We start from the raw sequence: 24217 nt of genomic DNA on the forward strand, positions 1-24217 counted from the left end.
CACAAGGTTTCGGTGCTCAAATTAACTAAATATCAAAACTAGATGTGGATAAATATATACACTAACACAATAAATTTGTTTCAGAATGATATAAACTTACCTTTGTCAAAATCAGTGAATGGTTTTGACAACCCAAACTTGCGGCAATAAATTCACCTACTTCTCGAAGTCGGAAAATAAAGGTCGGAAGACAAGGTCAAAGGGGAAAATGTGAACTACGTCATAAGTATTTCCGGTTCATCCAAGAAAAACAAATACGATCTCTGCAGCGATAGTAATAGAGGGCTGTGCAGACAGCCGAGATCGCTGGCAGACCAGGTAGTGGTGCCACAGCGACGCGCTACTCAGCAGCCGATAGTCACGTACCCACATAAAGATGTCACAGATTTCAAAGGTAATTTATGCAAGCAGGGGAGAGGACCTCGCACATTTAGTTACATTTTACCAATTCAACATTTAGCCAATCAAGGCATTTGCTGGGATTCTCTCTCACAAGAGGAATTGCAGACATCTTGGTGCCCAGGGGGCATCTTCACTTGTACGAAAATACATACATTCGTTTTTAATATAACTGGCCCCTGCTCCATATAAAATCGATATTTTCATTTAACATTCCAAAAATTATAAAACAATGTCCCCTGTGAGATGCATGCATTTATCAATGGAGGACAAAACGCCATTATGGCCATGAGCCAGCCCCACACGTCCACACGGGGAGAGCTGGCCTTCATCCCACCCCACCATCTCACCAAGACTACTCTCGCACACCACACTCGGTGATTAACCATTTTAACCACATTTTATTCTGTAACACCCTTATACTCAGTAGATCAATGTCAGTGTGTCTGCAGGTGTGTGTCTGCCTGCACATGTTGATTTAAAAATCTTCGACACCACCCACGTCTTGAATGAATCGATCGAGTTTACGTGGCTGTTAAAAGTATTTGACAACTTTAACAATATTAATTTGCCTTGGGGAATGGTGCTTGGTAAGTGATAATAAAACGTACACTCATCTGCCATATTGCACGAACAAACATGGCATATGTAATTCTGTAATGAATGTAATATGCTTTGTGTAGCCAATGTTTTGAACAAACGCACTCAAATTTTAAATGAACCATCCTTACCTGCATGTGTATGTTCTCCCACACTCCAACGCAGTGTGCACCTTGCTTGTAAAGGGTGTTGGAACTCAGTTTTTTTTTTAAAATGTATACAAGATCGAGGCTCGTGAAAGAGCTAACATTAATCACACAAAAAATCAAACAAACACATAAAACATATAATAAGGGGAGCGGTAGACACGATGGGGTGAAAGAGGGAAGCACACAAACACAACATTTAAGAGCAGCGAAATCGGGAGATCTGTAGGAGGGAGAGGGCTTGGGGGGAGGAGGCGTGGGAAGGGGGTGGGGGTGCAGTTAGAACCAAGATACCACGACGTAAAGAACTGACAGACGTTCAACGCCTCAATGGGGAATAGTTATTTGAGAGGCACAGCTTTTCACCACTTCTATCGCATTGAACCTTCCCAAGTCGACTGTGGATAATTAGACGGGTCAATATACTGCCTGACCCCAAAAAAATTGCAAATTTTTGTTTTATGCTTATTTCTAGTAGTTTATGAAGTGGAAGACAACATATTAAAAGTTGGACAATTTTGACGCATGGGAAAGTCCCTCAGTGACGTCAGAAAACAAGATGGCTGCCGGCAGATAAAACGTAAAAAAATTGACTGATAAATAATCATCAGCCCACTAACAATTTAAAGTTACTTTTGCACCAATATTTGTATTATGATCGTTGCTGGTAGTTTATGCAGTGCTAATCCTGAGACCATTCGCAATTTAAAGTAAATATTTGCACAAATATATGTTCTTTGATTGTTTCTGCCAGTCTATGACATGGAAAGCAACATATAAAAAATTGGACAATTTTGACACATGTGGAAGTACCATATGCCTTCTAGTCTTAGATTCCAGTTTCATCGTCCTCCTCCTCCTCCTCTATGTCTGGTTCAACACTCATATTGTCACAGTTGCTGTCCTGGCAATGTCCACATGCACTGGTGCACTCTAATCCATGCTTCCTACATGAACACCTTAGTGTTTTGCACCCCCCTGAACAGTTGCAGTGAATCATCTGAAGTAGTATGTCTGGAGCAGGGCTTTTGTCTGTCATCACTGGAACAAGTTTTCCTCCTTCTACCTTCCATCCCCACTCCGTTGGCTCCATTCCACAACAAAGGCCCATCCATTCCATTACCTGGTAATAGGTCCGCAGAGAATGAAACTTGCAGGCAGCGGATGTGGGTGGCAGTCTTTCAGGAGTGACAAATGCCTTAGCCCTTGCAACCTTTTTGCAGAGAATGTTGTATCTGATCGATGCCAATGAGTCGTTCTGATTTGCTTTAAACAATGCCACCATTGCTCTGCAGCCTGCAGTTTCAATAACATCCTGACTCTGCTGTGGTTTACAGAACACCTTTGAGCTGATCTGGAAGCCGCAGTTCCTTTTCTTTCTTGATGATTCTTTGAAACCCTGACTTCTTTCCAATCCCAAAGACACGAGACGTTGCGTCACAGCCAGTTAATGCATGAAGGAACAATATATCTCTGCAGGCTGCATTTCCAAGTATCTGCTGAAGGACTTTGATATTGTAGACATTTGATTTTGCCTTGTCAGAACGGAAATAGAGTTCAATGCAGTTTGTCTCCACCATATAGAAGAGCAGGAGGAGAAGGAGATCTGTATCTTCTCCAATGAGGGTTGTAGATCTGGAAGCCGCATTTGCGACGGCCGCTTTTGCAATCTCAACATCAGCATCTCCCTCTGCTTGGATCACCTCACAGCCTTCCTTGTGCAACACCTCTATAATCAACAGTATCATTGCCTGCTTGTTTGACTCATTCGACAGAAAGTCCTCCTTTTTCCCAACAAATTTTGTTGACTCCGTAATGTTAACCTTGGTGGCATTCTTGTTTCTATTCCGACGTTGATGAGAACAGTCCTTTGTGCTTGGCCCAGCCTCATAACCATCAAACACAACAGTAGCTTTGCCATAGTGTCGTACTGTAAATGAGGCATATTCATCTGCAATGGAACTGTAGGTGAATCCCTCTGTCCACTTTAAGCGGTGAATAAGTGATCCCCCGTCAAGAACATAGTGATCTGTTCCTGGAACTGTCTGGTTGACAGCATTGTCAGATTTGGTTGTAGCATAATTCCTTATTGCCTCCGCCAACTGTGGTTTATCTGGCTGGCGCAGGATGTTTTTTGCCTCAAAAAGAGACATTGGGTATGGGCAGAGTTCATATTTCATCACTTCACCTATCTGGAGATCTCCCGTCTGTGACACCACTAAGAACCTCTCGATTAGTAACGCTGGATCTATTGTGCGGTCCTCAGCAACTTTGACTGCCCTGCTGAATGCAAGTGTCTTGGCTTTAGAACTCCTTTTGTGTGAATAGGAGTAAGCTGGGTGATCATCCATCTTCTTGATAATGTCACTACCTACTTTGAATAGGTCATGAACATTGACATCCTCATTTGCAGTAACCCCTGTGATGATATTGCGCAATGACTTGTCATCAGAAAATGGTGTGAAGCTGTCCAGTTTTTCGGCAACTTTGCCACGATCAGCTTCATCTCGACTCACCCTGGATGTTGTCAACTCCTTATGTTGTTCACTTGTTGAGTAGCTACTCGAGGTCAGTTCTTGCATAGCAAGGTTGTAGGAGGACGATATGGTTGAAGACAGAGTCCAAACTGCTCTCTGGTGCTCTGACATCCCACTTCCTCGAGTCAGCCCCCCTTGGCTTTTCAGTGAGCGCATTAATGTCTGTTCTATCACAAGATCAGAGCCTCGGCCAGCCCAGTATTGGTCACTGCGCCGGATTACATGATAACCAGATTGGAACTTCTGATGAACCTCAGGGTTGTCATCCTCTAACGCAAGCATCTTCTCGAGATAGAGTCGAGCTGACTTCAGGTAATTGGGATGGCCAGCAGCTGCAAATATCGGCAAGCAAGCTGATATGGCTTGGAGATGCATCTCCCAGGACCCCGTCCGATCAGCTGCCACAAGTGCCCTTGCAATTCCCAACATACGCTGGTAGTTGATCCAAAGTGCACTGGTTTTCGAGTCCTTTGCAAGTTTATTCCTTTCCTGATTCAATCTATTGTCAATGAAATGAATGCACTCTGATTGCAACACAGACTCTATAGTGTCACTTTCGACAGTCTCCAGGGAAATGTACAGTCGCTCCAGTTCTGCCACTTGTTCTTGAAACCCAGGGTCAACTTCCACAATCTTGCCAACAACCTGACGTGTAAGACACTGATCCACAAGCAAATGGCCACGAAAAGCACGTTGCACCGCCTTCCCACTCAGCATGTGCACAACAGCATTTTGACCATACACTGTTTCCAGGATCTCTTTCAGTCCACTTCCATCCATCAAACTTCCAATGGCACCCAACAAATTCATTAATGTGTGGAAGCTCCCAAGCAGTAGCACTGCATTATGGATTGGGTTATCAGCAGGAAGAGCATTCACTATCTCAGAGGCCTTCCAAAACAGCGGTTGGTCAAATGTGATGATTGCTGGCATGTTGTGTTTTGATGCAAGTTTGCTCAGGTAATCAAGAGTTGACAAGATGCAGGTTTTGTCACCTGGGTTCATATCAATCATTGGGAGAAACTGTATTGAGGCTTTCCCTGGGTGATCACACTCCTCATGCAGAAAGTGCATCATGCCTTGCCAATTTGGTGCACTCTTTTCGAAGCAAAATGACATCTCCCATAATATGTCAATTGGGCGATCACAAATTGATAACAAAGGGAGGGGCTGAAATTTGAGGTTGCGGTTGACGTGCTCTGCATAGCGGTAATCTATTATATTGATCTTCGTCAGTTCGACGAGCTTCCTGTCAGACATTTTCTTTCTAGATATGATGTGGCTAGATTGACGCCCTGGTGTAATAGCTGCTATCATGCCCATCCCATGAAAGGTACCCTTTCCATCCAACGTTATGATGTTGTGGTCCACATTGTCTCCAGCAAATAACAAGGATGTATCAAGAATGTCGGTGTCACCTCCAAACACATCCGGAGCAAGAGAAGAGGCTGCATTTACTTCAAACCGTTGCACTTCGGAGTAAGATGAGGAAAAGCCAAAGGTTGATAGACTATCTATCAAGAAACGAGACCTATACAAGTGATGCATTTGCACTGCAAGACCAAGCTGCAATGGTGCAATTACAGCCCTTGGTCGCACTGCTTGGATGACTGCTTGTCCAATACCAGCAACCTCCCTAGATGTATCTTTCCCGACCAAAAGATGCTGCAGCAAGAATCGCAGGCTAGTTGGGACATACCCCAATGCAGCAGTAAGGCTTAGGTCTGCAGTAGTTGGGTATGTATCCCCATGTGGTGCAACTGTTGTTTTTATGTCACTTTTTATTAGTTTTGCAGCAGTCTGAAGAATTGCACGTTTTTGTGCTTCTTCATCATCTTCTCGTGGTGCATTGTAGTGGTCACGGAGGATCTGGGACATTTTTTCTCTGAATGTCACAATGTCTTTTAAGCCTCTACCCTCTGCCATGAATATAGATTCACCATATCGTTTTTTAAGCTGTTCCTTCATGTATTGGTTCCCATATGCATTGGATTCACTATCGCCCAGGTATTGTTCCATTCTAGCCACGAGGTCTGTAATTGTTAACTGTTCCTCATCATTGTCTTCAAGAAAAGAGCACACCTTATCGAAAGCCTCATTCTGGTCACTGTCCTTAGGCCTTCCCATTTTTCGTCTCTTGTTTGACTCAGTCGGCTTGAACCGTTGTGGAATGTCTCGCATTGTGCGGAAATTAATGTTGCAGGACTTGTGGTACACACAGTCAGCTGCATGGAGATCACCCTCAAAATATTCAATGCGGCCTTGAACAGCAAGGGCCCATTCATCGCTCCTTGTTTTGCAATGAACTGATATAGTTTTAACAAATGCGTCAGTCTTCACGTAGCCAAAACTGGCTGTTTCTGCATGGCCTCGCTTTGGGCCCTCTTCCTTAACTTCAGTGCCGCAGAAAAGGCAATGTGTTTTACTGTCATATGGTCCCAGGGAAATGCGAGCACTCCTCTTGACTGATGGACCTGATTCCGCATGATCCTTCTTGGTTAAAGCAATGTCCTTTTTGTTTATGTGATTCACTCGGCATGATTTGTGAACACTGGTACCAGCTAGAATTCTGATGTCAACACCCCTTTCGGCACTTGCACGGTTGATGCCTTCTGCTCCTTTCTCACGAACTGATACTGTTTCCTCACAGTCCAATCCCCTTTGGCATAAAGGGCAGGTCTCTTTACCATATAAAGAGTTCATTTTCTATCTCTGAAAATACAAAAATGAGATCTTTTAGAAGCATGCAGTCAATTTACATTGGCCATATACATTGAATGCCATCAGAGCATTCTCCGCCCCTGAAACTGAGATATTTATGTAAGATATATATTAGGAGGAAACATACTATGGAATAATCTGCATAGTGGTCATCCCATTGCTTTCTGCATCTGAAATGAATTATATACAAGGGCTCTGTTGCTTAGTCACAAGGTGCACCAGGAAAAGATATGTATAGTCCAGAAGAAAAACATACTGATAGAACCCCCCCCCCCCCCCTTCCCCCAATCAACTGGTCCCATTCCTATTAAATAAATATGCATCCCCACAACTCTAGAACCTGGAAAATAAATACCATCATACACTACAGTTGTAGGAGTACAAAATACATGTAGAATATATGGGGCAATTGTATGCATAGGCCTACCTGTCTTTTTGCTACTGCCTTGGCCTTGGTTGTATTGTACTGTATCTCCTTGGTTGTATTGTATTGTATCTCCAATGTTTACCATACAACGTTGTCCAATTGAGTCCTAATTAGGTGTAATTAACTCATTCATGTGGAGTTGTTACTCAGTCAAGCTGCACAACTACCAGTGAGGAATTAGGTCATTAGCCTACATGCTGGGAGGTCATATTGTTAAAGACATGTGTCAGGTAGCAGATGTAAACATTGTTAAAGACACGAAACAAGTGTTATAAAATGTTGCCTTTGCAGCTGGTCTCAGTGGAACAAATTAATTTATATAAACAAAAAGAAACAAAAATAAAAAACCAAAGACGTTTTCGACGTAGTGAATCGTGCATGGTTTTGTGACATTTTTATCATGTCAAAAATTTTTACTTTCCCATGGTCCATTTCTGTCCAACTTTTGATATGTTCCTAAGTAAGTCTTAAAATATAAGGAAATGCAATAAAACTAAAATTTGCAATTTTTTTGGGGTACGGCTGTTCTGGTTGTATATTGACCCGTCTAAATGTTCTTGGGAGAATGAAGATGGAGGGAAATGGGACGGACAGGCCAAAATTGATTCCTTACCGATATCTATCAAAACAAACTGTTTGTGGCAAGGTTTGAGTCTATCTTTGTTTCCAAGGATGGGACAACACCGTATTAGGAATTTAATTTTCGTATGTTGTTGTGAATCTCCCGCGATGACGCTATCTCCGAGGGCCTTTCACTTACTCGCCGCAGGCAGGTTGGTGGTCTTTCCGTCTTCTACCGACTCCTCTCCGGCCTAGCCCCCCCAGCCCTGTCTGTGCTCTGTCCCCCAAATATTCCGAAAGGTCGCACAAGATCTGCCTGCAACCCTCTTATGGTTAAACTGCCAAAATCAAGACTCTCTGCTCACCTTCACTCCTTCATTCCTCTTTTCTCCCGCCTCTGGAACAAACTCCCTCACTCTCTTCAATCCCACTCCTCCCTCCAGGTCTTTAAAACGGCTGTTCACCACCATCTCTCATCTTCCCCAATCCAAAACCTTGATCTTTTCTAACCCCGCTAATTTCACCCCAAATCCACTTTTTTGAAATACCAACTGCTTTCCTGGAAGTCCTTGGTGTCCTTGCGTTTTATACCTATCCTGCCTCCCCCCTCTCCCTCCCACACATCTCCCGATGTCCCTGCTCTCAAATGTTGTGTTTGTGTGCTTGCTCCCCTTCTCTCCCCATCTTGTCTGCCGCTCCCCTTTTTATATACTTTGTTTGCTTGTTTGTTTGATTTGTTTGTTTGATAAATGTTAGCTCTTTCACGAGCCTCGATTCCGTATACAAAAAAAACAAAACAAACAAAAAAAAAATCGGTATCACTGAAGATTTGCTTACTGTCTCAATAATTAATGATCATGTGCATTATTTAAACTCCTTCCACTTATTTGATTAGTGGGCAATCCAAGTACCAAATTCCTGCTCTATCCTACAGGGGGCACTGCATCAGCTGTGCTCCTCCAAGAACTAATGTCAACTCGCAGCCACGTGCTGCACACAGATGACGACGATGGCCACTTATTCGTTTTAGCACTTTATATCAAAAGATCAAAATCGTTATTATTGGACCAGAAAGATTGTCGATATTATTGGACCAGAAAGATATTCAAAAGCGAAATTATTGGAGCAGAAAGATAGTCGATATTATTGGAGCAGAAAGATAGTCGATATTATTGGAGCAGAAAAATAGTCGATATTATTGGAGCAGAAAAATAGTCGATATTATTGGAGCAGAAAAATAGTCGATATTATTGGAGCAGAAAGATAGTCGATATTATTGGAGCAGAAAGATAGTCGATATTATTGGAGCAGAAAGATAGTCGATATTATTGGAGCAGAAATATAGTCGATATTATTGGAGCAGAAAAATAGTCGATATTATTGGAGCAGAAAAATAGTTGATATTATCAGAGCAGAAAGATTGTCGATATTATTGGAGCAGAAAAATAGTCGATATTATCAGAGCAGAAAGATTGTCGATATTATTGGACCAGAAAGATATTCAAAAGCGATATTATTGGAGCAGAAAGATAGTCGATATTATTGGAGCAGAAAAATAGTCGATATTATCAGAGCAGAAAGATAGTCGATATTATTGGACCAGAAAGATATTCAAAAGCGATATTATTGGAGCAGAAAGATAGTCGATATTATTGGACCAGAAAGATAGTTGATATTATTGGACCAGAAAGATAGTCGATATTATTGGACCAGAAAGATAGTCGATATTATTGGACCAGAAAGATAGTCGTTATTATTGGACCAGAAAGATAGTCGATATTATTGGACCAGAAAGATAGTCATTATTATTGGACCAGAAAGATAGTCGATATTATTGGACCAGAAAGATAGTCGACATTATTGGACCAGAAAGATAGTCGTTATTATTGGACCAGAAAGATAGTCGATATTATTGGACCAGAAAGATAGTTGATAGTCGTTATTATTGGACCAGAAAGATAGTCGTTATTATTGGACCAGAAAGATAGTCGATATTATTGGACCAGAAAGATAGTCGTTATTATTGGACCAGAAAGATAGTCGTTATTATTGGACCAGAAAGATAGTCGTTATTATTGGACCAGAAAGATAGTCGTTATTATTGGACCAGAAAGATAGTCGTTATTATTGGACCAGAAAGATAGTCGATATTATTGGACCAGAAAGATAGTCGTTATTATTGGACCAGAAAGATAGTCGTTATTATTGGACCAGAAAGATAGTCGTTATTATTGGACCAGAAATATAGTCGATATTATTGGACCAGAAAGATAGTCGTTATTATTGGACCAGAAAGATACTTGATAGTCGTTATTATTGGACCAGAAAGATAGTTGATAGTCGATATTATTGGACCAGAAAGATAGTCATTATTATTGGACCAGAAAGATAGTCGATATTATTGGACCAGAAAGATAGTCGACATTATTGGACCAGAAAGATAGTCGATATTATTGGACCAGAAAGATAGTCGATATTATTGGACCAGAAAGATAGTCAATATTATTGGACCAGAAAGATAATCAATATTATTGGACCAGAAAGATAGTCGTTATTATTGGACCAGAAAGATCGTCGATATTATTGGACCAGAAAGATAGTCGACATTATTGGACCAGAAAGATAGTCGATATTATTCGAACAGAAAGATAGTCAATATTATTGGACCAGAAAGATAGTCAATATTATTGGACCAGAAAGATAGTCGATATTATTGGACCAGAAAGATAGTCTATATTATTGGACCAGAAAGATAGTCAATATTATTGGACCAGAAAGATAGTCGATATTATTGGACCAGAAAGATAGTCGTTATTATTGGACCAGAAAGATAGTCGTTATTATTGGACCAGAAAGATAGTCGTTATTATTGGACCAGAAAGATAGTCGTTATTATTGGACCAGAAATATAGTCGATATTATTGGACCAGAAAGATAGTCGTTATTATTGGACCAGAAAGATACTTGATAGTCGTTATTATTGGACCAGAAAGATAGTTGATAGTCGATATTATTGGACCAGAAAGATAGTCATTATTATTGGACCAGAAAGATAGTCGATATTATTGGACCAGAAAGATAGTCGACATTATTGGACCAGAAAGATAGTCGATATTATTGGACCAGAAAGATAGTCGATATTATTGGACCAGAAAGATAGTCAATATTATTGGACCAGAAAGATAATCAATATTATTGGACCAGAAAGATAGTCGTTATTATTGGACCAGAAAGATCGTCGATATTATTGGACCAGAAAGATAGTCGACATTATTGGACCAGAAAGATAGTCGATATTATTCGAACAGAAAGATAGTCAATATTATTGGACCAGAAAGATAGTCAATATTATTGGACCAGAAAGATAGTCGATATTATTGGACCAGAAAGATAGTCTATATTATTGGACCAGAAAGATAGTCAATATTATTGGACCAGAAAGATAGTCGATATTATTGGACCAGAAAGATAGTCGACATTATTGGACCAGAAAGATAGTCGATATTATTGGACCAGAAAGATAGTCGTTATTATTGGACCAGAAAGATAGTCGACATTATTGGACCAGGAAGATAGTCGATATTATTGGACCAGAAAGATAGTCGATATTATTGGACCAGAAAGATAGTCGTTATTATTGGACCAGAAAGATAGTCGTTATTATTGGACCAGAAAGATAGTCGATATTATTGGACCAGAAAGATAGTCGTTATTATTGGACCAGAAAGATAGTCGTTATTATTGGACCAGAAAGATAGTCGTTATTATTGGACCAGAAAGATAGTCGATATTATTGGACCAGAAAGATAGTCGTTATTATTGGACCAGAAAGATAGTTGTTATTATTGGACCAGAAAAGATAGTTGATAGTCGTTATTATTGGACCAGAAAGATAGTCGATATTATTGGACCAGAAAGATAGTCATTATTATTGGACCAGAAAGATAGTCATTATTATTGGACCAGAAAGGTAGTCGATATTATTGGACCAGAAAGATAGTCGACATTATTGGACCAGAAAGATAGTCGTTATTATTGGACCAGAAAGATAGTCGTTATTATTGGACCAGAAAGATAGTTGATAGTCATTATTATTGGACCAGAAAGATCGTCGATATTATTGGACCAGAAAGATAGTCATTATTATTGGACCAGAAAGATAGTCGATATTATTGGACCAGAAAGATAGTCGACATTATTGGACCAGAAAGATAGTCGATATTATTCGAACAGAAAGATAGTCAATATTATTGGACCAGAAAGATAGTCAATATTATTGGACCAGAAAGATAGTCGATATTATTGGACCAGAAAGATAGTCGATATTATTGGACCAGAAAGATAGTCGATATTATTGGACCAGAAAGATAGTCATTATTATTGGACCAGAAAGATAGTCGTTATTATTGGACCAGAAAGATAGTCGTTATTATTGGACCAGAAAGATAGTTGATAGTCGTTATTATTGGACCAGAAAGATAGTCTATATTATTGGACCAGAAAGATAGTCGATATTATTGGAACAGAAAGATAGTCGATATTATTGCACCAGAAAGATAGTCTATATTATTGGACCAGAAAGATAGTCGATATTATTGGACCAGAAAGATAGTCGATATTATTGGACCAGAAAGATAGTCGATATTATTGGACCAGAAAGATAGTCGATATTATTGGACCAGAAAGATAGTCGATATTATTGGACCAGAAAGATAGTCTATATTATTGGACCAGAAAGATAGTCGATATTATTGGACCAGAAAGATAGTCGATATTATTGGACCACCAGAAAGATAGTCGATATTATTGGACCAGAAAGATAGTCGATATTATTGGACCAGAAAGATAGTCGATATTATTGGACCAGAAAGATAGTCGATATTATTGGACCAGAAAGATAGTCGATATTATTGGACCAGAAAGATAGTCGATATTATTGCACCAGAAAGATAGTCGATATTATTGGACCAGAAAGATAGTCGATATTATTGGACCAGAAAGATAGTCGATATTATTGGACCAGAAAGATAGTCGTTATTATTGGACCAGAAAGATAGTCGATATTATTGGACCAGAAAGATAGTCGATATTATTGGACCAGAAAGATAGTCGATATTATTGGACCAGAAAGATAGTCGATATTATTGGACCAGAAAGATAGTCGATATTATTGGACCAGAAAGATAGTCGATATTATTGGACCAGAAAGATAGTCGATATTATTGGACCAGAAAGATAGTCGATATTATTGGACCAGAAAGATCATCGATATTGTTATGGTTTTGGGGTATGGATGAAATACCCTAATGAAGTTCAGAATGTGTAGATTTGCACGCTCCGAGTGCCGCGAAGAAGAAGAACCCACCGCAATGTAAATTAAGTTAGAGTCGAATGTCCGGGTAAGATCGTATATGTCTCCCCGTATGAGGGGTGCAGCTATGCTAATAAGGTAGGGCTTAAGGATAAACCCCAGTGTGTAATTGCCCTGTGATTTTCCCTTCGTTGTTATTGCATCAAAAAGGGCCGCCATTACAACTACAACAAATGGACTCAGTCGCTCACAGTGCCGCCAGCCCCAACAAAACTGGCACATTTGCCGATCGTGCCAGTCAAGCCCCGTCTCACGGCCTTTGATGTCATCCGAACATTCTTGAAAAGAGATTAGACTCCGCCCCCTGACGAATCGTAACAGGGAGGCCATGCCTCGCCCTTCGTGATTGAGTAGCGCTCGGTGATTGGACAGAGAGTGTGACGTCATCGTGTGTGATTTGGAAGCACAGGAAAAAAGAATGCGGTCTCACCATTTTATCTCTCTCTCTCTCCTGGCGCTGGTTGGAGGTAGTTGCATTTCCTCCTTGTTCCGGCTTGGTCGCGGACATGTGATCTTTGGTTCGTGTGCGCTCTTGGGAAAGGACTGGTGATAAACAGCAGTTCGGAACAGGCGGAACTACAAGGCACAGGATCGACGTCTGCGGTGGACTGGGTCCACGTCGTGTTTCCTCTGGATGTTGAAGTGCGCACTCCGTGCCATTTTGTACATTTCCCGCGTGGTGGTTTGGAGGCGACGAGCTACCGGCAAGCCTGACCGGCCATTTGGGGACGCAAAGCTGAGTGCCGGCAGATTATCACAGCATCATTTATTTTCTTTAACTTTCGTTTTCCCCGTGTTTGTATACGAGTTTGAGTGAGTGGAGACGTCTCAATTAGGAATTTTAGTTTTTACCTCACCTTTCATTGTTACTTGCATTTATTTTTATAAAATCATTACTTGTCGAATTTTACTTTCCTTGTATTGTGGATTTTGCTGTCCCGACATTTGTGTTTCGTGGGGTCAGATTAACCCCTGCGTGTGTTACCGATCAGGTAAGACTTCGAACCTTCCCGCACGTGTCACTACTGCCAAGTTGGGTGTACGCCTCATAGATAAAGCTCGTTTTGGCAATTCGTTCTCTTGGGGTTTTAACCCTGGGGATATGACAATATTATTGGACCAGAAGGATAGTTGATATTATTAGACCAGAAAGATAGTCGATATTAGATATTATTGGACCAGAAAGATAGTCGATATTAGATATTATTGGACCAGAAAGATAGTCAACATTATTGGACCAGAAAGACAGTCGATATTAGACATTATTGGACCAAAAAGATAGTCGATATTGCAGGACCAGAAAGATAGTCATTATCACAGGACCAGAAAGATAGTCGATAGTCAATATTATTGGACCAGAAAGATAGTCGATAGTCAATATTATTGGACCAGAAAGATAGTCGTTATCATAGGACCAGAAAGATAGTCAATATAATAGGACCAGAAAGATAGTCGTTATTATTGGACCAGAAAGATAGTCGACATTATTGGACCAGAAAGATAGTCGACATTATTGGACCAGAAAGATAGTCAACATGATTGGACCAGAAAGATAGTCAACATTATTGGACCAGAAAGATAGTCGTTATTATTGGACCAGAAAGATAGTCGTTATTATTGGACCAGAAAGATAGTCTTTATTATTGGACCAGAAAGATGGCTGATGTTATTGGACCAGAAATATACAACAACACAACAACAGGCATTTTAAGGCCATTTTCCCTGCTAGAGCAGGGGTTAGCCTTGTGGGCCCCATGACAATCTTCTCCATTTTGCCCTATTTTCTACATCTCCCCTTGATAACCCCCTTGCCCGCATTTCTTCTTCCACCACCTTTAGCCAAGTCTTTCTCGGTCTTACCCGTCCTCTACTTCCTTATACATTCATTTCCATCACTCTTCTCAACCAGTCACTTTCATGCTTCCTCAACACATGACCAAACAATCTCAACCTGTTTCTCTTCACAACATCCATCACAGGCTCTATTCCCATCATCTTTCGCAATTCATCATTTGTCTTCCTCTCTCTCAACGATACTCCGCACATCCACTAAACCATTTGCATTTTCACCCTTTCAGGCCTTCGTTGCTGCTCTACGTTCATTACCCATGTCTCACTCCCATAAATCATAACACTTCTCACACATGCAGCATACACCTTTCCCTTCAGCTTCCACGACACTCCCCTCCTCGTCAGCACGCCACTCAGTTCCCGAAACTTTTTCCATGCACAACTCATTTTAGCAACCGTTGCAGAGTCTGATCCACTTTCTCCATTCAGCACATCTCCTAGGTAGCAAAATGTTTTCACACTTTTCAGCTTCATGCCATCTCCAAGATCCAACTCAACATTTCCTCCATCTGCAGCTCCCTCTGTGCACACCTTACATTTGAATGTAGCTGCCACACTGGTTAATGACCCTCTCAGACCACTACATTTTTGATGAAACCACTCAGCGCACATTGTACATTGAATGGAGTTCATTCCGACACCTTTCCTGCACACAGCACACGGCACACAGCCATTTCCCAGTTCTTTCCACCTCACCACATGCTTTACCACTTGTCATCACCATCGTCTTTCTGATATTCACCTTCAGACCTTTTGCCTCCATACATTCCTTCCACTTGTTCATCTTTTCCTTCAGTCCATCCATACTCTCTGCAATCAACACCAGATCACCTGCATACAACAACTCCCACGGTAAACCCTCCTTTACATTCCGAGCCAGCACCTCCATCACAGCTACAAATCGTAGTGGACTTAGTAGTCTAGTAGGAAGACTAGGTCCCCCTGCACCCCCCGGAGATATACTTCTAATCAGTGTTTCTAGATTGGAAAAAATGTGTAGAAAATGACTAGCTATGGCCCCAAGCTGAAAAAATGTCCCACATACCATTTTTATGCAAATTACTGCTGCCATTATCAAAAAAACGATTTTTGACATATCTCAGCCAATATTGCAGATAATTGAAAAATGAAGGTGTCTAGACCCATGTTTTGAAGGGCATAGATCATGATAGAACTATTCATAACATGATTACATGTGTCTATGCTATACTAGTATGCATATTAATGCTGTAATTACAAAATAATCAGTTTTACAAATGATAAGGATACGTTAATACTGCAGATAACTTAACATGGTACATAAGGGGTCTAAACCCAGGTATTTTCAAGGTTAAATGTCAACAAGATGCTCCTGAGTCTTGCATAGGGGCGGGACATTGGCAGTAACATTGGTACCACTCAACTTTTCTTCCCACCATTGACTTTGTATTGCGAGAGATTTTCACTTGCTTATTTAAAGGTTTCTCACCCAGCCCACGTAACATCTACCAACTCCTGCTGTTAACTCCCAAACATATTTTTTTATGTTATCCAATCACAGTGCAGAAATGACAGACTAGAGATCCAAATTAGTGCTGCTATAGCTGCCATTTTACATTTCCATCCATGTAACATGCGCGCTCGCGCGCTCGTATCAATTGGTAATGTCGCGCGCTCGTATCAATTGGTAACGTTGATGTTATTGAATACCTCAGTTGAAAGTTCAGTCTTCCATTCCATCTGTGTGTTGTTCTTGGTATTCATCCTCCAATCTAGCCAGGTAAGATGCTAACTATAATGTTACTCACACTCTTGACTTCAGTTTCTGCATGAAATCATAAACAGGCAGAATAACAGCTGAGCCAGCTAGCACCATGTTAGCTAACGTTAAAGCTAGCCTCATCTATGTACAGTATGTTCCTAATGTCGGTGTAACTTAAACTTTTGTTAATGCCAAACATGAGACATATCTGTTGACTTCTGTATATGAATTGAACCAGAAAGAGGCACGACAGCTGAGCTAGCTACAGTAACTTAGCGCAATGTTTCATTGGCCTAGATAGCTAACGTTAGTGTGGAAGAATTTAGATGTTTTAGCTATTAGCACTTTTGATGCCACTAAACATGGTTTAGTCAGCTAAAAAGTACCCTAGTGTAGAACATGACTCAGAACCTCTGTTACCTCACTGAAAACTCAGAGCCTCCTTTCACAGGCACTTTTAACATCATTCGTGATTTCTTATTTGTCATTTAACAGTGATGGTAGACATCGACAGCAAGCATGCCCAAAAGAAAACGGAGTGTAGAACCTGCAGCCCAAAGCTCTCCTCCTACATGCATCCTTGTACCATCCTTGTACCATACCTACATGTACCATCCATGTCTGATCATGGGGATTTCACGCCCCTCCGTAAAATTAAAGGATCTGCTTCAGAAAAACTGCAACTGCTTCAAAAGATCCGGGATAGACGTCTCAACCAACCGCATGACTCCCCATGTCGTATGCAATCAGTATGTGATCAGATCCCGGCAACTCTTCCTGATGACCTAGAAAGAGTAGGATATCACAGCAAGTGTTATAAGCACTTTGTCCGCCACTTTCATCGTCTGGGAGATGATACAGAACCAGGGCCATCAACCTCATCATGGCATCACTCTCCTCGTAAACCAGGAGGTTCTGCTGAACCCATCTTCCCGCCAGAGTGTATATTTTGTGAGAAAGTTGAGACCAAAGATGCTCATCGCAATACTGAGAGGCCTACAACCTTCCCATCCTTTAAAAACAAAGAAAATGCATGGGAGCAAATCGAAACACGGGCTGAGAAAATGGGTCTCTATCGACTCCATCGAAAGGTGAAAAACAAAGACCTCTTTGCATGTGAGGCCAAACACCATCCGTCATGTTTTAAAGCTTTCCGCACAGCATTCTACAACTATGAGCGTGCGATTCACAGAGCCGAAGCACCAAAGGAGCAGGCTTGCATGTCAGCCGCCCATGAAAAGGCATTCAACTCAGTACTGGAACACATTCAAACCCAGGTCATCCAGCAGAATAAAGTTCTACAGCTTTCTTCCTTGCGCTTGCTCTATGTCGAGGAACTGAAACTGAATGGATATGAGAACTCAAATTATCGGTCAGAGAAACTACTGAAACGCCTACAGAATGACCCAATCAAGGAGCATATCCACTTCACGAAGGTTGATCATGACAAATGTGATGTCATTTCTTTCTGGCTTGTGCACAGCTCAAACATAACAGTTTCCAATGCTCTCGCACGAGCATTCACACTCGGAAGCACAAACAAGAACCAAAATGTTGCCCTCCAACTTCGCCAGGGTATTCTACAGGCTTTCAGAGAGTGTAAAGACCAACCATGGCCACCAACAGCTGAAGACATGGAGCTCAATCCTGAAGACATCCTACCTCCAGACCTTGTCCGCTTTCTCAGCGTGCTAATGACTGGCAAGGAGGGCATCGAGACAGAAAAGGTGAAGCGTCTGGTCTTCTCCATTGGACAAGATCTGTGCCGTGCAGTGTCAGATGGAAAATGGAAGTTACCAAAGCACATTCTCCTCTGTGTGACTGTAAGGCACCTGTTCCGAAGCAAACAGCTCACCACAATACTACACAGGCTTGGACACTCTGAGAGCTACGATTTCGCCTTGGAGTTGGAAACTGCTCTCGCCAAGGTCCTGGATGAAGTCTCAACTTATCGTACACCACAAATTGTGACAGGAGAGGGCAACCTTGTATTCCACTGTGAGTGGGACAACTTGAATAAAACCACTACCAGTGTGCACGGCAGCAACATTGTAAACAGTGCTGGAGGAATCATGGTTACCATCCTGAGTTACCATCCTGAGTCAATCAAAGCGCAGGAAAGGCTGAGGCGGGGCAGCTCAGAGAAGATCATTCTGGCTGGACCAGCAACCAGGAAGCCATATGACTTCAAAATGTTCCTTGCAAATGACGACAACAAAAAGCAGATGTGCCAGCTTCTTCTGAAAGTGTGGAGTGGACAAGAGGCAGCTACCAGGCTGGAGAGAACAGAGATGGCTGTGCTGATCGTGGAGGGGAAGGCCCACCAACTTGCCTCAACGAATGGCAAGGTAAAATTGAAAGCCCTTCGTGAATGGCGATTCAATTTGTAATTTTTCCTGAAAAAAAGGTGATTACCTGTGATGTTTGTCTAGATCTGAAACTGGCAGTGACTGGTGATTGAAATGCGGTGCCTTTTTGTGTTTCAGGTCGAGGTACGTGAACTCCCCACGATCTACAGCAACCAGGAAGAGACTGATACCAGGGTGGTTCTGTACCTCCATCATGCTGCTACCATCGGATACAAGAACGCTGTAGTCAGAACACCGGACACAGACATCCTCCTGATCCTGCTCCACCATGCCCACAACATCAAGCTGACGGTGTACCTGGATACAGGGTCAGGGAAGCATCGCCAACTTGTCAACGTCTCTGAGCTGGCAGAATCCCTGGGAGAGGACTACTGTGCCACTCTCCTGGGGTACTATGTGTTCAGCGGAGAAGACTGCACCAGTGCCTTCAAAGGGAAGGGAAAAGTCGGGCCCTTGAAAAAGCTGGAGAAGAATCCCAGGTTTCACAGGGCATTCGGTGAACTGGGTGACAACTGGGATGCCAACCCTGAGGTGGAGAGGCAGTTAGAAAAATTCACCTGTGTGATGTACGGCCAGAGTCGCGAGTCATCAGTGGACATTGTCCGTGCCAAGCTGCTACGAAAAATGGTGGGAGAGGACAAGACCCTCACATCCAAGTCCAAGGTTGATCTGGCTCGCCTTCCTCCATGCCAGTCTGCCCTGAAGCCGCACATCCAGCGTGTGAACCACCGCGTAGCATTGTACAAAAGAGCCGATCAACCTATCATCGAAAAGCCAAAACCTTATGAGGAGCAAGGATGGATAAGGACTGATGAAGGACTGTTGAAACCAATGTGGTCCAGTGGTCCCATCCTACCAACCTCACTGGTGGATCTTCTGAACACAGGAGAGCACGAAGAGGAGGAGGAAGAGGAAGGAGAAGAAGAGTTTGACTCTGACGATTTCGATGAAAATGATGATGACTGACTCAGTGTAGAATCACTAATGCTAATGATGTTTATCTAAAACAAGCAAGAGAAGAGTGGTCACATTGAGTGCTAGGACTATTTTGACAGTTGTAATATTTAGAAAAATAAAACTTTGTGTTAACGTCTGTGTAGACGGACCTTAATATGAGTCTATTATTTCGTAAAACTGTGATTATTTTGTAAATAAAGCACTAATTAGCATACTAGCAAACCATAGACACAGGTGATCTTGTTATGAATAGTTCTATCATGATCTACACCCGTCAAAACATGGGTCTAGACACCTTATTTTTTCAATTATCTGCAATATTGGCTGAGATATGTCAAAAATCGTTTTTTTGATAATGGCAGCAGTAATTTGCATAAAAATGGTATGTGGGACATTTTTTCAGCTTGGGGCCATAGCTAGTCATTTTCTACACATTTTTTCCAATCTAGAAACACTGATTAGAAGTATATCTCCGGGGGGTGCAGGGGGACCTAGTCTTCCTACTAGACTATAGTACCGACCCCTGATGCACTCCCACCTTCACCTCAAACTCACCACTGTTCCCATCCTTCGTCCTTGCAGCTGTGCGCGCTCTCTCGTACATTGCCATCACGACTCTGATCAACCATTCCTCCAATCCTAACTTCCTCAATGCCTATGTCACTACTTCATGTGGAACCCTATCGAATGCTTTCTCCAGATCAACAAACCCAAGAAACAACTTCTTCCTCTTCTCCATGTACTTCTCCTGCAACTGCCTTACAACAAAAAGCACATCTGTCGTTCCTCTTCCTGGCATAAATCCCAACTGCATTTCGTCCATCTTCACTTTCTTCCTTATCCTCCTCTCCAACACCCTTTCCAATACCTTCATTCCATGCTCCAATAACTTTATTGCTCGATACGAGTCACAGTCCAGAGGGTCACCTTTCCCCTTGTATAGAGGGACGAGGGTACTCAGTTCCCAATCCACTGGAATGCGCCCTCTTTCACCACTAGATTACAGATCTCTGTCATTCTCTTCACACCCAAACTTCCAGCTGCCTTAAACATATCTCCCACAACTCCCGTCGGCCCTCCCGCTTTTCTACCCTTCATTGCTTTTATCGCTTTCTCAACTTCCTTCTCAGTTATCTTCTCTGCCGGTCCTAAAACTGCGTTACTCTCTATGTTGCCATCCCATTCATTCTCTGCATTCAACAGCATTTCCATATACTCTCTATGACCAGAAAGTGAGTCGATATTATTAGACCAGAAAGATAGTCGATATTATTGAACACTTAAACCCATTTCTCCCCTTCCCCTCCATCACTCCACCAAACAGACAATTTTTCCACATTTTCTCAATGAACATTTCATTGAATTCTACCATATGAATAATAGGAGAGGCTTATCTCCTTACAGCCTGTTAGTTGGATTAGCAAAACATAATTTGTTTCCTCTTACGTGAAGACACAAACAACATTGCATTGATTTTTGTTGGGCAACAAACTTAATTGACGGTTTAATTGTGCTCCCTTATTTTTGAAACCAGCAGATGACTGATGGCGCTGTTTGAGTCCAGTTCAACGCCTACTCCTCTGGGTCTTGCTGTATTCATCCCAAAAGTTCTGTCGCGCCACTTGCATTGAAGACTGATATAATTGGAAAACTTTATTCACGTCACATTATTCTGTAAAGTATATAATCTCTGTACTCCTCAACGCGGCTCATTCAGTGTTAACCCAGACTCAGTGATGTCGTGCTTAGATGTGTCCGTTCTGAGTCTGGTTGCTCTGCAGTTCTTTCCCTGGTCGAGTCATACCAAAGACTTAAAATAAATTATCGATGCTGCTTTCTTGCTCGATGCCCACCATTTTATAAGGATAGGGATTAGGGCATGGACAAACAACCACATGTTGGCAGCCATTGCTCAAGCTTAATGGGATTATTGGCCTCCTCCTGTGTTAAAGGTCCTTGGAAGGGAACTAAAACTAACTTTTTGATCTCAGCACAGAAATGTTCTTTACGAAATTCCCTTAACACAGTGGACATGACTGTGTTAACCTCTTCAGTCGATCCATAACCTCTTCCCCTAAAGTTAGTGGATTTTATTTTCCTCTCTTTCTAAAACATAACTGGTGGATTTCGAATCTGCATCATCGCGAAGTGAACAGTTCGGATGTCCTCTTTGGTGAAAGTTTTCTGCCACGTCCTCGGTCTGAGACTCTGTGACTTTCATTCCTGAAACACAACAAACAATGTGAGACACTTTGCTTGCCGCACATATCCTTAAATAAGACAGGTACGTGTATAATGTTCCGATCATCTCGACTCGAGAGCATTCCCTTAAACGGTACAAGTGGGATGATTTGGTGGTCTATTCAAAAAGCCTCCTCTGCATCTCTTCTGTGCATTATTACCCACTAACCGTTCTGATGGCCTCAACCTCAAGGATGTTGCTTCTCGGAAATCCGTTTTGTCCAGGAAGGTACGGTACAACAAGACACTTTCAGTCCTGCTTTTCTGGTTCATCCAATGAGAAACTAGATGGTATTCATAGAATATTTACCCTGCGCAGTCAACTTGCTGCGAGCCAACTCTTCTGTTTTTGAACATTTTTTTTCTTTGATCCAATATGGCCGCCAGACCACATGAGCGATGACATCATACATTTATATTCTCCAATATAATTGTTGCATAGATCACACTCAATACATTTCAAACTGATCAGACTAAGCGTTGTCCCTGTCGAATTATGACGTCATAATTATGGCACCAATGACGTCATCGTTAACAGCACCTATTCCCCACATGGAGTTCTTTACAATGAGCCATGTTTCAATTTTTTTCCATGCAGTGGTTTTGGAGATATAGAGGTGCAACATTTTTCAGTTTTTCCAAGATGGCGCCTGTACCACATGACCTATGACATCATGATTATCATTAAAATATTCTAAAGGAGGAGGCACTCCTATGGTGAAAATTTCGTGTCCATCAGACCAGCAGTTTCTGGAAAAAAAAATTCATAATGATCGGATGGATAAGTGTTGTATTTGTCGAATTATTACATCATAACGAAGGCAACGATGACATCATCATTAACATATCTTATGCCCCATGGTGAGTAGTTGACAATGAGCCAGGTCTCAATTTTTTCCATGGAGTGGTTTCAGAGATTTCGAGGTGGGAAAATTTTCCAAGATGGCGCCTGTACCACGTGACATATGACATCATAATAATTATTCAAATATTCTGCAGGAGGAGGCCCTACTATGGTGAAAATTTCATGTCAATCGGACCAATGGTTGCCGAGAAAATTAATTTTTTAAAATGCAGACACGGCACACAGCACATGTACGCACCTGAATGCTTAACCCGGCTTTTCACTTCGCGAGCGCAGGGTAAGAAGCAAACAAGATGTGTGCCAATTGGTGGATTTCTGTTTTTCTTCTACAATCATTACTACAACTATGACTCCGACCACTACTATTACGACTACTACGACCACTCCTATGACTTGTTGTTCCATATGCAGCCTGCAGCCATTGGTTGCATCATTTTTTCTTGACACCACTTCAGCTGTGCTGCTGATTCAGTGCCCCTCATTCCAGTAACTAATTTTGTCGACCTCGGAAGGATGACAAGCTTAGTCAACCCACCTGGCCAATACGTTCCCCGTGGGTGGGTCGCGCCGTATGAGCAGTCAGAAATGACCGAGCGAAGTTACCATCCAAATGCTGATGCAATTTTACACCCCCCACACTTCAACACACAGTATGCCAATCCAGAAATGCAACGCAAATTCAAAACAGTGGAATAAATGCAAATCCTTTCCTCATAATCAAGAAAAAAACACAGGGTATATCACCAAGGAATAGATAAATCATAAGGAAAAGAAATCCTGCTGATATGCAGCGGCAAAGACCAAGTAATTAAAGAAGGACAGACAGGCGCCAAGACAAAACAGACAAGACAATTAAATGACCCACCCGGCATCCCGAGCTAATCCCAAAGGGGAGGGAGGGGAGAAGCAAAATAACAAAGGAATATTCGCCAGGATATAAAGAAAATAAAAACAACAACATGCATTTTAAGGCCATTTTCCCTGCTAGAGTCGGGGTTAGCCTCGCGGTCCCCATGACAATCTTCTCCATTTTGCCCTATTTCCTGCATCTCCCCTTGTTAACCCCCTTGCCCGCATTTCTTCTTCCACCATCTTGAGCCAAGTCTTTCTCGGTCTTCCCCATCCTCTACTTCCTTCTACATTCATTTCCATCACTCTTCTCAACCAGTCACTTTCATCCTTCCTCAACACATGACCAAACCATCTCAACCTGTTTCTCTTCACAGCATCAATCACAGGCTCTATTCCCATCATCTTTCGCAATTCATCATTTGTCTTCCTCTCTCTCAACGATACTCCACACATCCACCGAACCATTCGCATTTCCACCCTTTCCAGCTTTCGTTGCTGCTCTACGTTCATTACCCATGTCTCGCTCCCATAAATAATAACACTTCTCACACATGCAGCATACACCTTTCCATTCAGCTT

The 24217-nt window shown here is 41.9% G+C and overlaps 2 protein-coding genes across 2 annotated transcripts in view; both read left to right on the top strand.

The window, feature by feature from the left end:
- Positions 1–24217, top strand: part of LOC137438171 (voltage-dependent L-type calcium channel subunit alpha-1D-like) — a 429914-nt gene that overhangs the window by 181528 nt on the left and 224169 nt on the right. The gene's annotated exons all lie outside the window — the stretch shown is intronic.
- On the top strand, positions 18458–19907 carry LOC144888493 (uncharacterized). The gene is made up of 2 exons (XM_078766515.1): positions 18458–18702; positions 18841–19907. Exons 1-2 carry the CDS (start codon positions 18547–18549, stop codon positions 19687–19689), a joined length of 1005 nt encoding a protein of 334 aa, XP_078622641.1. The 5' UTR covers positions 18458–18546; the 3' UTR covers positions 19690–19907.

The sequence above is a fragment of the Myxine glutinosa genome, chromosome 12 (genome assembly GCF_964187855.1).
Source record: "Myxine glutinosa chromosome 12, kmMyxGlut1.1, whole genome shotgun sequence".
Taxonomy (NCBI): domain Eukaryota; kingdom Metazoa; phylum Chordata; class Myxini; order Myxiniformes; family Myxinidae; genus Myxine; species Myxine glutinosa.

Coding starts and splice junctions, on each gene's coding strand:
- LOC144888493 (XM_078766515.1), top strand. CDS start 18,547: ATGTTCCTTGCAAATGACGACAACAAAAAGCAGATGTGCCAGCTTCTT. Junction 18,703..18,840: donor TTGCCTCAACGAATGGCAAG/GTAAAATTGAAA, acceptor TTTGTGTTTCAG/GTCGAGGTACGTGAACTCCC.